The 18,331-nt window shown below is 42.6% G+C and overlaps 1 protein-coding gene across 1 annotated transcript in view; it reads left to right on the top strand.

Moving 5' to 3' along the window:
- Positions 1-867: 867 nt before the first annotated feature.
- The window catches only part of NT5DC2 (5'-nucleotidase domain containing 2), a 148,267-nt gene continuing 130,803 nt past the window's right edge, over positions 868-18,331 (top strand). Inside the window, exon 1 of the mRNA XM_073592450.1 lies at positions 868-1,105. Within this exon, the coding sequence (XP_073448551.1) occupies positions 904-1,105 (202 nt within the window). The 5' untranslated portion in view covers positions 868-903. The remainder of the gene's footprint in view (positions 1,106-18,331) is intronic.

Raw genomic sequence — 18,331 nt, forward strand, 5'->3', positions numbered from 1 at the left:
TAAATTTGAAAATCCAAAAATTCGAAAATTTTAAAATTCGGAAATTCAAAAAAATTCGTAAATTAGGAAATTAAAAATTCGGAAATACGAAATTTTGGAACTTTGGAAATTCAAAAATATGAAAATAAGAATGAAAATTCAAAAGAATGAAAATATAATGAAAATCCGAAAATTCGAAAATCTGAATTATTAACTAACTAATAATAACGTAACTATTACTAACTATTAAATTATAGGTATTGGAATTTCCTTTCAAATTTGGCTGTTAGTGAACATAACGAATTTATCAGAAGTTACAAATTATCCGAAATAACGAATGCCCCATCTAAACAAATTGAACAGAATTAATTAATAATAATAATAAAACGCTTTTGTTATTATTAATTGTTATTGTTATTTATGATTATCAATTTGTTACATTCCATTCGTTTAGATACAGCATTCGTTATTTCAGGTAATTTTTAACTTTGGCACAGAGGCACACCTCCAGCTCTGCAGCTCTCATTGGCCCTCGTATGACTCATCCCCCCTCCCTTCCTGGCAAACTCTCAGGTGAGTGAGAGAGAAAGAGCTGTGCATTGCCATAAGCCTAGGCTTTTTACCAGAAAAGAAAGAGGAAGTGGACTGTGTAAGTTATCTACTGGCAGAAAAAAAATGTTTTATGGTCCGCTTTAAATAGTTCGTATATACAGTTTTTTACTTTATACATAGTATATGTTTTGTTTGATATACTCTGTTTTGTAACCTTTTATTTGTAAATCTTATCCAAAAAATAATAAACGTTTTGGAAAACAAAAATAGAACATATTTGCACTCCTGCCAGTGACGTGCTGGCAGCTGCAGTTCTCTCAGTCCCCGCACGGGGCGCACTCATTTCTCTCCTGCGTTGGTCTGTGAAGCACGATGTCTGCGCTGTGTGTCCGGGGAAAAGCGGGCTTCTCCGGCTATAGCCGAGTCCTGTGTGCCAGGCTGAGCACCCCTCCTCACCAGCAGCCGCCGGGCACGGAGGGCAGAGGGCACTCTACAGAGCACAACCCCCGGGAGAAAGCAGACAGCAGAGCTCAGCTGTGGAGCCGGTACCGTGAGATGAAGAAGCTGGTGTATGGTAAATGGGGGGAAGGGAGGGGTGCGGATATATATAATATATGTATATACAGAGGACAGGTGACGGTGGTCGGAGCTCACATTGGGGTGTCCCCGAACTGATGTGGGCTGAGTGTCCTTCCTGCTCGCCAATGACATCATAGTGAGAGATTTCTATTTGTACTGTATATAAACTCACAACTCCAGGCAGACCTCCTGTTCTAGTATTAGGTTGGGTTTGCACCTCTGTCAGCTTTTTATTGATGTCTGTGCTTTGTCCCTGATGAGAGTGTAACCCCTTCCTGCCTAGGGATAAACAAATCTTAATGCCCAAGTACAATTGTGCAACTTTGACATGTTAGTAAAACTGTACATATCATCGTCACAACTATAGAGTATCCGGGGGGATTATACTGCATGTAATGGCAATGGATATCTTCTGATTTCTGGGTTTTTTTTATCATCAAAGGAAAACTGACCAAATATTTTTTATTATATATATATATATATATATATATATATATATATATATATATATATATATATATATATATTAAAATGTAGATTGCTATTAGCATAATTTAGCACCAAGGAACAAACCTAAAAAAATTCTCCTGCTCCTGACAATCGCAGAGATACCACATATGTCTATGTTAGTTGTTGTTTGTACCCGTAGTAGGGCCCAGAAACAATAGTGCCCATTTTTTAAAATCCTGCCCTAAGGCCTGATTCACACCTATGCAGGTTGCAGTTTTCATATTCTGGGTGCATTTTGCGATATTCAATACACGTTGTTGATCCATTGAAGCGGTGGCGGCGCGTCCATAAGGGCGCATGGGCGGTGCGTCCATAAGGGTGCACGAGCACCACCCCCTCTCTCCTGCCACCCCTCTGGCACCAATAGATATGTTCATGCATTGCATGAATCTATCTATGGCCGCCGCTGCCACCCCCTATTCAGGCGCCCGGCTCCTTTCCGGGCGCCTGAATTACAGCGGCAGGGTTTTTTTTTGTGAAGCACCAGATTAGAGCCATGGGCTCTGATAGGCATCAAAAAAGGTGACCTGCGAGCGCCATGCTGGGTGCTTGCAGGTCACTCAGCTGTGTTAGAAAAGCGAATGACTATTCGCTTTCCTAACACTAAACCGCCTCTCCGCCAATCAGGTGCTCGGATCTATTACCTGTCACCTGATTGGCTGAAACGACAAACGCTGTGATTGGACGCCTATCAGGCGTCCAATCATAGCAGAGGACGGGAGAAGACATCGAGGAGCTGTCCCACTGCCACCGAGACAGGATAAGTGCAGACAGTGGACGGGGGGCACACTGGCAGCATTTGATATGACACAGAGGCTGCATTTGATTGGGGCACAGCGAGGCTGCATTTGATTGGGGCACAGCGAGGCTGCATTTGATTGGGGCACAGCGAGGCTGCATTTGATTGGGGCACAGCGAGGCTGCATTGGATGGGGCACAGTGGCTGCATTTGATGGCACAGTGGTTGTGATTGATGGTACAGTGAGGCTGCAATTGATGGGTTTTTTTTTTCAGAATTTTTCAGTTTCTCTGCGCCCCCCAAAAATTTTGAGCACCAGACTCCACTGCATTGAAGTCTATGGAACCAAAAACCAGAAAAAAGTCCCTGGCTTTTATAAAATGCACAGATGTGAACTACATCCATAGGAAACCATGTTAAATGGACTGTTTTTTGCAAAAGTGTGTTTATGTAAAACTGAAAACACCTAGGTGTGAACCAGGCCTTAACCACACTGTTCGATTTTCCTTTAGATTTACCTTCAACTATGTAGTGCAAGGACCTGCCTGATTGCATACAAATTGAAAGTGTTTAGGTTTGACCTCATATTATATGGTTTTGGTAAATCTAAAGAAACATTTATAGTGTCCATCCAGCTTAAATGACACTAATTTAAAAAAAAAAAACAGTTTTTCTTTTTAAATTCTACTCACAATATACTGACCGTGACCTTTGACCCCAACCTTAATCCTAACACCAACCCTGGCAAACCTTGATCTTGTTATTTTTTTTCTTTATTTACAGCTTTATCTCCTGCAAGCATTACAGCACGCAGTGATCAGGCTGGCGCTGTAAGCTGAGCTGTGCACGTGCAGCTCAGTTTACATGCCAGAGACCACTGAAAGCAGACAGGTTTTATTTTGTATTATATTATACTTTAGGTTGTAGAATAATATTTACACAACTAATGAGCGACACACACCCTCGTCCAGAAACTATAGTAATTTTGCAAGCCCTTTAATACCTGATCCTGTAACCAGTGCCATAGCATTGGTCATGCGGGCTCTGCTTAAGGCTAGGATCAATATACTGGCCAAGATGGCAGGCATCACAGGATTGGGAAAATATTCTACTTAGCCAGGGATACATTTTTTTTTTTTGTACTTTTTGACTTTTACTTAATGAGTGATTTGTTATCATGCAGCCTAAATATTATATAAATATATACAACGCTCCTATCACTTTAAGGCCTCGTTCACACTGGTATAATACAGCATACACCAGTGCTAGGTCTGTGTTTGCCTGCATGGGGCTGCACAGGTGTTCCCTGTATCCCTGTACAGGGAGTCCTATTCATGTAAATCAGGACACAGTGGCTGCATTGACACAGCCGCACCTCTCAATTTGACATCTGTGCGTGTGTGGCCCCGAAAGCACACTGTCACAGTTCAGGACCCTGCACCTTCACGGATGGCAAATATACATACAAATACCAAGATATCTTATTTATATCTTATATTTTTTTTTATATCTGTAAAGATAGTGACAGAAATCAGTACATATAATTAAAGTCCAGCTTTGGGAAACCCCAAAATGATCCCTTGCTGTGGGGTTGCTTGATTAGGTTTAGGGAATGGCATCAAGACCAGAGTACATAGGCTTTCATTGGATGTGATGCTGCCAAGTGACAGTCCACGGCTGGAGTGTGGTAGAGCACCATCTGTTTTTGAAGCTGAAGATCAGATAAGCTAAAGTGCATGTGAGCCCTCGCCTTTTAAAACAACTCTTTCATTTTAAAATAGAAATAAAAGGCAAAACATATCTATCTATCTATCTATCTATCTATCTATCTATCTATCTATCTATCTATCTATCTATCTATCTATCTATCTATCTATCTATCTATCTATCTATCTATCTATCTATCTATCTATCTATCTCTATGTGAAAAATATATGCTTTTTTATAAGTGATCACTTATTTTCTGTGCTTAGCTACAAATGGAGCTTAGAGAGCTGGTAGAGCTGCACAATTAATCTTAAAAAATCGTGATCTCTCCTGCAGAGGTTGCCGATTCTTTCATAGAAACAAGTGGAGAGACTTTATCTGCTCACTCAGCTGTCACAAGAAAGCATCCAGGCATTCTGCCAAGTCTTTTAACTTGAAACATTGTAACTAAGCTTCCTTCTTAGATCAAAGGGAAAGAACTTCTGTGTAAATAAGTAATCCAGGCAGTCTGCCAAGTTTTCAACAACTGTGTAAATGCAGGAGGTTTAACCACTTAAAGTCTCTAAATCTTTTTCTGACACTTCTTTCCTAAGTTAAAGTGGTTGTATACCTTTTTTTTTTTTACTTTTACCTACAGGCAAGCCTATAATAAGGCTTACCTGTAGGTAAAAAAAATATCTCCTAAACCTGTACGGTTTAGGAGATATTCCCCTCGCAATGAGCCGCTGACTGCAGCGGCGCATGCGCACAGGGGATTCTCGGCAGTCTCCCGCGCGCATGCGATACCCGGAAGACACACCGAGGGGAAATGTCAGCTCCCTCGGCGTGGACCGTGTGAGATGCCGGCGCCTCGTTCTAAGGTAAGTATCTCATAATGAGCTAGTATGCGGTGCATACTCATTATGCCTTTTCCCTTGCTCATTATGCCTTTTCCCTTGCAGGTGTAGAAAAAAAAACAAAAAAAACAGCGGGTATACAACCGCTTTAAAATCAATATTTTTTGCTAGAAAATTACTTGGAACCCCCAAACATTATATATATATATATATATATATATATATATATATATATTTAGCAGAGACCCTAGGGAATAAAATGGCAATTGCTGCAATATTTTATGTCACACTGTATTTGTCCAGCAGTCTTTAAAATGCATTTTTTGGGGGAAAAAATACACTTCAATGAATAAAAAAACAAAACAGTAAAGTTAGCCCAATTTTTTTTGTTTTAATGTGAAAGATGATGTTACGCCGTGAGAATCGTGAGAGAATCGTGATCTATCTTCTAAGCAAAAAAATTGTGATTCTCATTTTAGCCAGAATCGTGCAGCTCTAAGCTGGTGGAGGAGAAACAGCAGCACACTAATCTTCCCAGTGAATGGCTGTGCAGGATGGGGGGTGGGATGTCAGCACAAGTCTAATCATTGGAGGAGAGCAGCCAGAAAACTGACCATGCTGTGATCTCATGCCTAGTGTGCTCACTTTTTAATAGGAGCAGAGGGACTGGCAGGATCAACAGGGATTTCACACAATGGAAGCAATACAAAGAGAACAGGATACTTTTCCATACAAGTACATTGTACAGCAGGCACATATCAGGAATATGAAATGTTGGGTTAATGTATTCTATAAACTAAATGATCAGTAAACCCTTGCAGTGTGGGCACAGAGTTGGGCTTTAATATACAGTTTTCCAGGGTTGGCCTTTTTATATACAGTCACCTTTGTGACCAAAGCAATTGGTAAGAAAAATTCAAGTGCTTCTCCACAAGTGCTTGTGAAGCTCTCTCAAGGGCAAAGTCAGGCAGCATTCAAATAATCGATCAAATTCAAAGGGTAGTACAGGTGCTTATCTTGTGTGTTGGTTTTCCCCGCAGAAAAGGGAGATTTCATGGTGTAAAAATGGGAAAAAAGGAAGGACCCCCCTTGCTTAGGACTTTAAAGGCATCAACAGCACAAGTTTAGAGTAAAAAGTATTTATTATTGCACATAAAATTTGATCATCCAAACATGTAATGATCAATTTAAAAACGTACCATACCAAAAAGACAAAAAAATAAAACAAACAGAAAACATAATAAAATTACATAGCAAGCATAGAATAGTACTGTGAATACTCTCCAATTATTGAAAAATCTACGGTACCCGATGCGTTTCTGGTTCAAGCCCTTCGTCAGGGATATTGGATAGGAGAATATGTAATCATAAATGTGTCAAAAGGTAAGCAGAAGTGGATTTGAAGGAGTATATTCCACCATGCAAACAAAAACAGTTGATAAAACACTGCAGAAGATGGCGTCACTGGAAGCCTACCGACACTGCCCCACGGAGTCAACAAGTATCAATTAGGAGCTCTCCATATACTGGTTGGTCACAGGTCAAAGTGGTATGCGGGGTGCAGCAAGGGAGCTGTAGACACAGTTTTCAATCTGATGATTGTAGAGTTACGCTATCCGAAGCCTCAATATAGCCTCTCTTGGTCCGTATATAGCAGGGCTCGACAAACCCCAGGCGCCAGGTCCAGGGCTGGACTGGGACAAAAATTTTGCCCTGGACTTCATCCAGACCGGCCCACTTTACTCCAAACATCTGGTGTTGGTGCTTCAATCTTCTCGGCACCATGGTTGATATGGTGTCAGGATGATTGAAGTGCAATATTTCTATAATTACATTGTAGTATAACATGAAATAGTTCAACTCACCATAATGCAGAATCAGTGGGAGCCCTGAGTGTGTCACCTGCCACGTCACTTGCCACATCACCTGCCACCAGATGCAGTGTGCCACTTGCCACGTTGCCTGCCACCAGATGCCGCATGTCACTTGCCACGTTACCTGCCACCAGATGCAAAACGTCACTTGCCACGTCGCTTGTCAGTAGAGGCAGCTTGTCACTTGCCACCATCGCCTGCCACCAGATGCCACATATCACTTGCCCCGTCCCCTGTCACCTTCCAAGTCACTTGTCACCAGATGCTGTGCTACTACAGGGCTTGATGGGCACCTCCAACCCAGCTCTGTACCCCCCCAACACACAACGTGACAGGGGAGGAGAGAGAGATACACAGCGCCAAATGTAGCATTAAAGCAACTTTTATTCCACTTGCAGAACGTTACTGACAAAGTTAGTAGGGTGAAAGCCATTGAGACACTGTGCAAGAGTCCAGGCTGCTTGTCATCGATCTGAATTAGGAGCCGCCACCGGGAACCGATCGGGCCAGTAGATGCAGAGCATCGGTGTGTACTACTACTTCCTGGTAGCGGTGAAACGCATGATGGGGCGGACGTGATGTCATTATCCGGAAATGTTGCAAGATGTGGGAGGTGACGCATCCTTCAGGCCATCATTCCTCCACTACCAGGAAGTAGTAGTACACACCGATGCGCTCTGCATCTACTGGCCCGATCGGTTCCCGGTGGCGGCTCCTAATTCAGGTCGATGACAAGCCTGGACTCTTGCACAGTGTTTCAATGCCCTTCACCCTACTAACTTTGTCAGTAACGTTCTTTAAGTGGAATAAAAGTTATTTTAATGCTACATTTGGCGCTGTGTATCTCTCGCTCCTCCCCTGTCTCTGAAACTGGCCCACTGAGCCATTGGCCCACCGGGAATCTCCCGGTAGTCCCAATGGCCAGTCCATCCCTGGCCAGGTCGCATTTGCGACTAGAATTAGCGACCTGGGGCGGCACAGCTGGGGTATCCTGTGTCCGTTCGACACCTCCCCCCCCCCATCCCGGCACGATCGTGTTGGGCCTCACCGGTAATTGAGGCCGCGGCTTTGCGGCCTTCTGCAGTCCTATGGTTCCTTCTGCAATCGGGCGCCCTCTTGTGGTGGCTGTTAGTATGACAAGACAACCACCAACGCTAATGGAGCTTCCCCTGCCTGTTTTCACTGCCCGTTCATCTCCTTCCCTTTACTTAGAACCCCCAAACATTATATATATATCTATATTTTTTATTCTAACACCCTAGAGAATAAAATGGCGGTCATTGCAATACTTTCTGTCACACCGTATTTGCGCAGCGGACTTACAAGCGCACTTTTTTGGGAAACAATACTTTTTTAATTAAAAAATAAGACAACAGTAAAGTTAGCCCAATTTTTTTTTTTTGTATTGTGAAAGATAATGTTACGCCAAGTAAATTTATTCCCAACATGTCACACTTCAAAATTTTGTCCGCTCGTGGAATGGCGACAAACTTTTACCCTTTAAAATCTCCATAGGCAACGTTTAAAAAAAATTCTACAGGTTGCATGTTTTGAGTTAGAGGAGGTCTATGGCTAGAATTAGATCCGGATCGCTTCCGCCGTTACCGACGGCCACGGTAAGCGGTGAAGGGCACCGGAGCGCGGCGGTAGGGGTGGCCCTCTCCCGCCGTCGATAAAAGTGATCTCGTTGGGAATCTGCTGCAGAGATTACTTTTACCTGAAAGAGAACTGCCGGCTCTTGAAGAGGATACTGGGGTTATGGTAGCTAGCGGCTACCATAAGAACGGTATTTCTCTTTAAAGACAGGACGTATATTGTCATCCTGCGGGAAGGAAGCGGTTATTTAAAATGAATTTATTATTTGTCATCTCCCTGCTTGGCCCCTTTCACATGGGCTGTCTGATGAGGTGCGCCTGTCAGTTTTTCAGGAGGACCTGATTGGACCCTTAGCGGGGATATGGCGGTCTTGTGTCCCTGCATGGCAGGAAATAAAAGCAGTCACATTTGTTCTAGTCGTCTCTGTGTAAATTTAAGATTGGTTTATTTTTATATTGAAAATAAAGCTTTGTTGGTCATTTAAAAAAAAAAAAACAAAAAAAAAAAAAACTGGCTCCTAACTTTTTTAGCTGGCTCCTAGATTCCAAGCAAATTTGTCAAGCCCTGTGTATATAGCACACTCAGGGTCACTTGAAAAAACCCCTCCCTGTACTTAGAGCAGCTAATCAGCGTCCGCCATCCATCTCTCCCGGCAGGGTTATATAGCCCAATATCCAATATCCCTGATGAAGGGCTTGAACCAGAAACGCATCGGGTACCGGAGATTTTTTAATAATTGGAGAGTATTCACAGTACTATTCTATGCTTGCTGCGTAATTTTGTTATGTTTTCTGTTTTATTTTTTTTTTTTTTTGTCTTTTTGGTATGGTACGTTTTTAAATTGATCATTACATGTTTGGATGATTAAATTTTATGTGCAATAATGAATACTTTTTACTCTACACTTGCGCTGTTGTTGCCTTTAAAGTCCCAAGCAAGGGGGGTCTCCTTTTTTTCTATATACCAGGGATGTGGCAACAACACACTAATCTCTGACATGGTGAAAATGAATTTATATGGTGTAAAAGAACAAATTATCGCAGAAAACAGCAATAGTGCTTAACCCACCATTATATAATATAAAGGCTCAATCTCTAAAGCTGGCCATACACCGATCAAAATCTGACTGGTTCAGCAAGGATCGGCTATATTTCAATCCATGTGTGGCCACTGTGGTTGAACAAAAGTCGATCTACTGATCAACTTCTGTTACACCGCCATGCCAGCATTTTCTCGCTTGATCAGTGCTGCAGGCTATAGACCACAGTGGTGATCTGTGTATTCTGGCCGCAGGGAAGTCTCCCCACTGTCAGAATACAATGACACAGCAGGGAGGCTTCCTGCATTCACATCAAGTGTGTGGTTGGGGGAATTAGGTCAGTTTTTTTTTTTTGTTCAACTTTAACCCGCTGGTTGGACAAAAAAAACTGATCCAAATATGGCCAGCTTAAAGAGGATGATGGGTTTTACTTTCTTCTTATTCCCTTGCAAAGTAAAAGCATAATGTGCTAGTATGCATTGCACAAATAGAGCTTTCTTTTGGTGGTATTTGATCACCTCTGTGGTTTTTATTTTTTGGGCTATAAACAAAAAAAGAGCGATAATTTTGAAAAAAACAAATTTTTTTGTACTTTTTTGCTATAATAAATATTAGAGGTCGTCCGATATATCGGCCGATATTTGGTGTTTTTTACTTAATCGGCCGATTGTGCTGATAAAAAAGGCCGATATAACTTCAGCGCGACTTGCAAATGACTTCTGTAATAGAAGTCAATACAAGTTGCCTGAAATCTTCTGTGAAGCGGTTGTTGCAATATTTTATGTCACAGGGTATTTGCGCAGTGGTCTTTCAAACGCATTTTTTAAAAAAAAAATACACTAATAAATTAAAAAAAAAAACCTAAGCAGTAAAGTTGGCCTATTTTTTTCATCCAAAAGTTTTGATTACCTGTTTTTGTGTATTTAAACCCCTTCCCGCCGACCGTACGCACATATGCGTACTCGGCTTTCCGGGGTTATACCGGGATGATGCCCGCAGCTGCAGGCATCATCCCGGTACCGTTGTTTCCAGCGGGCGATCGGCTACCCGTGTATAACAACCGATGCGGCTAAAAGCCGCTCGGTTGTTATACCGGAGGAGCGGGAGGGGACATCCCCCCCCTCCTGCCGCTGTTACCGGGCCTCCCGTGCGATCGGGAGGCCCGGTGTCCAATCGGGAATCTTCGGCGGCTGGGGGCGGGCTGGAACGAAGCTGTGAGCAGCTTCGTTCCAGCCTTCTTGTTGTAAACGCGGAAGCGACGTCATGACGTCACTTCCCGTTTACTCGGCTGCCAATGGCGCCGAATTTAAAAAAGTACACAGTATTCACAATCGCCGTTTTTTACTTTGAAGTGTAAAGGAGGGATGGGGGGTCTTTTAGACCCCCCATCCCTCCATAAAGAGTACCTGTCACCACCTATTACTGTCACAAGGGATGTTTACATTCCTTGTGATAGCAATAAAAGTAAAAAAAAAAAAAAAATTTTTTTTAAACACAATTTTAAAGTAAAAAAAATTAATTAAATAAATAATACAATTTTTTTTTAAAGTGCCCCTGTCCCCGCGAGCTCGCGCAGCGAAGAAAACGCATACGGAAGTCGCGCCTGTATATGTAAACAGTGTTCAAACCACACATGTGAGGTATCGCCGCGATCGTCAGAGCGAAAGCAATAATTCTAGCACTAGACCTCCTCTGTAGCTCAAACCTGGTAACCGTAAAAAATTTTTAAAGCGTCGCCTATGGAAATTCATAGGTACCCATAGTTTGTCGCCATTCCACGAGTGCGTGCAATTATAAAGGGTGACATGTTTGGTATCTATTTACTCGGCGTAACATCATCTTTCACATTATACAAAAAAATTGGGGTAACTGTTTGGATTTTTTAAAATTCATGAAAGTGTCCCTTTTCCAAAAATTTGCGTTTAAAACACCGCTGCACAAATACCGTGTGATAAAAAATATTGCAACAATCGCCATTTTATTCTCTAGATTCTCTGCTAAAAAAATATATATAATGTTTGGGAACTCTAAGTAATTTTCTAGCAAAAAATACGGATTTTAACTTGTAAACACCAAATTTCAAAAATAGGCTTAGTCATGAAAGGGTTATTATTTAAGATTATAGGTTTTTTTTATTTTTTTTTAATCTAAATTCTACATACAAGTGAACTGATTGGGGGTTTGTTTTGTTTAATAAATGTTTAAATGTAAAAAATTTTCTGTATCACTTAAGGTTGCTTTCACACTGGAGCGGGCATGCGTTGATGGTAAAACGCTGCTAGTTTTAGCGGCGCTTTACCGTCATTTAAGCAGCGCTATTCGGCTTCTAGCGGGGCGCTTATAACCCAGCTAGCAGCCGAGGAAGGGGTTAAATGCGCCGCTGCCGAAACGCTTTGCAGGCGCTTCAGCAGCGGGGCGCATTCATTTCAATGGGCAGGAGTGGTGGAGCAGCGGTATGCACCGCTCCAAAGATGCCGCTTGCAGGACTTTTTTTTTTAACATCCTGCCAGCGCATCGCCTCAGTGTGAAAGCACTCAGGATATCACACTGAGACTGCAGGGGAGCCGTTTTACAGGCACTTTACAGGCGCTATTTTTAGCCCAAAAGCGCCTGAAAAACGCCCCAGTGTGAAAGGGGCCTAACTGTTAGATTTTATGAGATGAAGGGAAAAAAAAAAAAATCGGCCTAATATATCGGCCCAAAAAAATCGGCATCACGTATTGGCCATCGGCCACCGCGATTTCTAAATATCGGCATCGGCCAGAGAAAAACCCATACCGGTCGACCTGTAATAAATATCCCCCAAAAATATATAGAAAAACTATTTTTTTCTTCAGTTTAAGCCGATATGTATTCTTCTACATATTTTTGGTAAAAAAAAAATCGCAATAAGTGTATATTGATTCGTTTGCGCAAAAGTTATAGCGTCTACAAAATAGGGAATAGTTTTATGGCATTTTTATTTATTTTTTTTTTTATTAGTAATGGCGGCGATCTGCGATTTTTATTGGGACTGCGTCATTATGGCGGACACATTGGACACTTTTGACACTATTTTGGGATCATTGTCATTTATACAGCGATCAGTGCTATTAGTAATGGCGGCGATCTGCGATTTTTATTGGGACTGCGTCGTTATGGCGGACACATTGGACACTTTTGACACTATTTTGGGATCATTGTCATTTATACAGCGATCAGTGCTATAAAAAAAGATTACTGTGTAAAAAACACTGGCAGGGAAGGAGTTAACCACTAGGGGGCGATAAAGTGGTTAAGTGTGTCTTAGGGAGTGATTCTAACTGTGGCGGGGGATGGGCTTCAAGTCACATGACAGCGATCACTGCTCCCGATGACGGAGCAGTGATCTCTGTCATGACACAAGCCAGAACGGGGAAATGCCTTGTTTACATAAGCACTTCCCCGTTCTGAGGCTCCGTGACACGATCACCGGTCCCGCGGGCACGCTGTACGCGGCGGCCGCGCGCCTGCTATCCCCGCCTCTTAAAGGGGATGTACAGGTACGCCCATTTGCCCACCACTGCCATTGTGCCGACGTATATCGGTGTGCAGCGGTCGGCAAGTGGTTATAGACCGAGAAAGGTTACCCCATTTTGAAGCATAAAAAATGAAGTTTTACCCAAATACTGAAATCTTTAAATCTACTGGCATCCAAGATCTAAGACTAACCTATCTAGCCTTGTAAAGAAGAAATCTCAACACATAACTTTTCTAAAGCCACTACGGTTGGTCCCACGCTGAGCCGTTAGCGAATTCCCTGTGGAGGTGGGTGCAGGGGAGGCAGCCGACAACGGAAGCCCCATAATAACTCTCTGGGAGGCGGCACTTTCCAGGCATTTCACAGCCGTTGTCGGCTGTCTCTTCTGTAGAGCTTCCGCCGCTGGAGACCGGATTGGAGCATCTTCGGAAAAGGTATATATTGAGATTTCTTCTTTACAGGACTAGATGGGTTAGTTTTAGATTGTGATGCCAGTAGATTAGGATTTTAGTGTTAGGATGAACTTTCACTTTAATTCTAGAAGTAGGTATTTGTAAACTAAAAGTAGAAAGCTGTTTATGATCAAAAACTAGAAACTACAGGACAGATCCTCCAGTGCAAAATGTGGTCTCTGTTAATAAATTGCAAACACAATGAAGCTGCAAGACAGCAAGGCCAATCGATTGCTCTATGAATGTGTGGCTGTCCTTAAGTGTCTTTGTATAACTCTGTCTCTTGGCATCATAATTATTCCTGTAGAATACATCAGTTATTTTTGACACTCTGTAACTGATCCCTAGACAGTTCATTCATATTATGTGCAGAGGGCAGAAAAAGCATGCCAAGTGCTATGCAGTTTGGCAGTCATTACATGTCAAGGGCAGGAGATTTATTGCATCTAAGTGGAGAAGGTTCTTTTAAGGAAAGCTGCACAGAGAGAAATATGTAGGCTGCAGTTACTGACCACATCTTCTAATAATGGCTGAACAGAATGTTTCCTTTTGATAATCCTCTGTATATATTTACTTTGTAAACAGGTATAATATTTTCATCTGTATAGAACAGCCACTTTCAACTAGGGTTCCTCTAGAGCAGGGGACTTGAATTTAAATTTACGGAGGTCCAGTCAATAACATTTTCTTCCGGCCGAGGTCCAAATCTCATGTTTGCACTATAAAGCATCACAGTCCCCCTTCACTTCACAGACCCCAACCCCCCTCCCCCCATACAGCAGTCTCTTTAGCCTACCCTTCACATCATAGGCCCCTTTACATCACAGTCCCCTCTTTAAATCCGTGTTCTCAGCCTTCCTTCACATTTCATCCCCCCCTTACTATCACAGTCCCCCCCTTTACATCACAGTAAAGAAGTCCCACAGGATCCTCAGTTCCCCTTCATGACCCAGCCCCCTTTACATTGGAGGGCCCCTTATGTTGCAGTGCCTCTTTACAACACAGCACCCCTATATAACAAAGTGCCCCTTTTAAATCGCGCTGCCCCTTTTAAATCGCGCTGCCCCTTTTAAATCGCGCTGCCCCTTTTAAATCGCGCTGATCGCACTGCCCCTTGAATCGCACTGCCCCTTGAATCGCACTGCCCCTTGAATCGCACTGCCCCTTGAATCGCACTGCCCCTTGAATCGCACTGCCCCTTGAATCGCACTGCCCCTTGAATCGCACTGCCCCTTGAATCGCACTGCCCCTTGAATCGCACTGCCCCTTGAATCGCACTGCCCCTTGAATCGCACTGCCCCTTGAATCGCACTGCCCCTTGAATCGCACTGCCCCTTGAATCATAGTTACCCTTTATGTTACAGTGCCCTTTACATTACAGTTCCCCTTACATCATAATGCCTCTTTAAGTCACAGTGCCCCTTTATGTCACAGTTCTCCTTCACGTCAGAGTTCCCCTTTCAATGCCTCCCCCCCTAATGAAATGGTGAATTCTTTTCACTATCCACCAGTACATTCTTCCCCTCACTGAGCACAGATGTAATGAAACCATCTCTCACTGACTATTATGTACAGAAGACATTTCTCCATTGACAACCCATGTAAAGAGGCATTGCTCCAATAGCCATCAGTATAGGGAAGGCATTTCTCCACTGACCACCAGTGTAAAGAGACAGGTATCCACTGACCACCAATGTGAAGGGGCGTTTCTCCACTGACCACCAATGTTTGAGTAGGCACTTCTCCAGTGACAACCAATGTAAGGGAGTCATTTCTCCACTGACCACTAATGTAAGGAGGTATTGCTCCAATTAGTATAAATGTAAGGGAAGTATTTCTCCAATGAGACATTTCTCCACTGACCACCGATGTAAGGGAGGCATTTCTCCACTGACCACTGATGTTAGGGAGGCATTTCTCCACTGACCACCAATGTAAGGGAGGCATTTCTCCACTGACCACCAATGTAAGGGAGGCATTTCTCCACTGACCACCGATGTTAGGGAGGCATTTCTCCACTGACCACCAATGTAAGGGAGGCATTTCTCCACTGACCACCGATGTAAGGGAGGCATTTCTCCACTGACCACCGATGTTAGGGAGGCATTTCTCCACTGACCACCAATGTAAGGGAGGCATTTCTCCACTGACCACCAATGTAAGGGAGGCATTTCTCCACTGACCACCAATGTAAGGGAGGCATTTCTCCACTGACCACCAATGTAAGGGAGGCATTTCTCCACTGACCACCAATGTAAGGGAGGCATTTCTCCACTGACCACCAATGTAAGGGAGGCATTTCTCCACTGACCACCAATGTAAGGGAGGCATTTCTCCACTGACCACCAATGTAAGGGAGGCATTTCTCCACTGACCACCAATGTAAGGGAGGCATTTCTCCACTGACCACCAATGTAAGGGAGGCATTTCTCCACTGACCACCAATGTAAGGGAGGCATTTCTCCACTGACCACCAATGTAAGGGAGGCATTTCTCCACTGACCACCAATGTTTTGAGGCGTTTTTGTACTGACTATCAAAGTAAGGGAGTTTGTCCAAGTTTCTTTTTGGGACATTGTTATTTTTAGGTGATTGTTACTGAAATTCTTCTTCCTCCTTTCTTTCTTTCTTTCTTTCTTTCTTTCTTTCTTTCTTTCTTTCTTTCTTTCTTTCTTTCTTTCTTTCTTTCTTTCTTTCTTTCTTTCTGTAGATTTCATTTTTAGCAGGGGTTCCCTAAATTGAACATTATTTCAAGTTTTTTGCAGGGCTGGAAAAGATTTATCTAATATACAAGTTTCTTAATATACAGTCAAAACTTTATTTTAAAAAAATTGAATAAACAGGGAAATGGTTAAAGCAGTTGTAAAGGTTCACTTTTTTCTTTTTTTTATTTTCTTTTTTATATTTTTTTGAATAACATATAACAAACTTGTTATACTTACCTCCTCTGTGCAAGGGTTTTGCACAGAGCGGCCCCCAATCCTCCTCTTCTGGGGTCCCTCAGCGGCCATGGGGGCACTCGTGTGGGTGAGCTCCAGATTCCTGCTGCTGCTCCCAGTGACAGACAGCAGGTCTCGCCCCCCCCCCTGGCTCCTGTGTCACTGGATTTGATTGACAGCAGCGGGAGCCAATGGCTCCCACTGCTATCAATCTATCCAATGAGGACCCGAGACAGCGGCTGGAGCTACTGTGCTTATCCCCGTCGCTGGAATGATCTGGTTCAGGTAAGTAAAAGGGGGACTCTGGGGGGGGCTGCTGCACTACAGGAGGTTTTTCACCTTAATGCATAGACTGCATTAAGGTGAAAAACCTTGAGGGTTTACAACCCCTTTAAACCTGTGTGAGAGTGTTTTTTTTTTTTTTTATTGCTGTCTGTTACCCAATTGGGGATTTTTTTGCTTCACTTCCTGTTGCACTGCCAGGACAGGTAGAGAGCAGAATCTCTCCTATGGATCCTTATTTCCTGTTGTGTCACCAGAACAGGCAGTAGTAGGAAATCTCTCCAATGTGCACACAGTTAGCATTAAAGTGGATGTGAACCCAATGTCATCCTTTCTAAACTACTGCCATAGGGGTTATCTATAAGTATATACATGCCTCCTGCATGTATCTTTACCTGTCAAATGTCTCCCCTCTGTCTGTTATTAGACCCGAAAAACTGCAGATTCTGTGGGTGGGTCTGTTGTCTGGAGCTCGGTGGGTGGAGTCATGATGTCAGTAGACTCCCCGCCCACCTCTACACTCCCCTTGTCAATGTGCATTTTCTCCTGTGTATTTCTTACACTGAACTTCTGCTATGATCTTTAACATCCAGTGAAAAGACAGGAAAGTAACCACATGACTTCAGTGCGCCAAATCATGGTGAGGTGTGGAACAGCCAATCCTTGCAGAGCTGCAGAAGAAAGGAGTGGGGGAGGGAATTAAAAAATACTGCCCGTGTCTTAGGCTAGTACACGAGATGTAAATCACCTGTCACTTACAGCAAGGGGAGGATTTGCCAAAGTTTTTCTCTGTTTGTCAAGATTTTTCTCACTTAACAATAAAAGAGGATTGCTCAGAGATGGATCAACTCTGTGTGGCAAGACTGGGCTCAAATGATAGGAAATCTTATACTCTACATTATGACATCAAAAGAATTTTTTTTCGGGTTTACATCCACTTTAATACCTGACAGATCCCTTCTCCACTCTATTAAAAAAAAAAAAAAAACTTTTAAAAATGTACCTATATATTATGCATAACACAGTAGAAAATGTGTTCACGTTTGCACAATAAAAAACCGCTAAAAATAAAAAATATGATTTAATTGGTTTATAACATATGTAGAGGTTTGTCTAACTATATCTTATATACTGTATTTGTAATGACGCTAAATTACATAAAAATTGAATGTACTTTTTTCCTTACTTTGGACTTCTTGTGATGCTTTTAGGCTATTAGAGCAAAATACTCAAATTACCCCGATTGTCCAAAAGTCAAGTTGGCAAAAAGCCTTAAAGTGTTACTAAACTCAGGACCCTGCATTCACTATATCGGGTCTCACACAGAACATAGAAATGCAATTATTTTAGTAAATATAAACTGCTCAATACCTTTAGGCTGGGTTCACGCTAGGGGTGCACCGAATGGGTTTTTTGGTGCCAAAACCAATATCGAAAATTAAAAATACACTAGGCCGAAAACCGAAAATAACTGTTTTTAAAACACATTTTTAGATAAAAATGTATTTTTATATTTTAAATAAAACGTATACATTTTTATATAACACATTGTGAATAGTATTAGCAAAATTTCCATGCGGTGCACCTCTAGCAGATATGATACGGGAGATGGTCAGAGACTGCGGACGTGGTACGGGAGATGGTCAGAGACTGCGGACGTGGTACGGGAGATGGTCAGAGACTGCGGACGTGGTACGGGAGATGGTCAGAGACTGCGGACGTGGTACGGGAGATGGTCAGAGACTGCG

The sequence above is a fragment of the Aquarana catesbeiana genome, linkage group LG07 (genome assembly GCF_042186555.1).
Source record: "Aquarana catesbeiana isolate 2022-GZ linkage group LG07, ASM4218655v1, whole genome shotgun sequence".
Taxonomy (NCBI): Eukaryota; Metazoa; Chordata; class Amphibia; order Anura; family Ranidae; genus Aquarana; species Aquarana catesbeiana.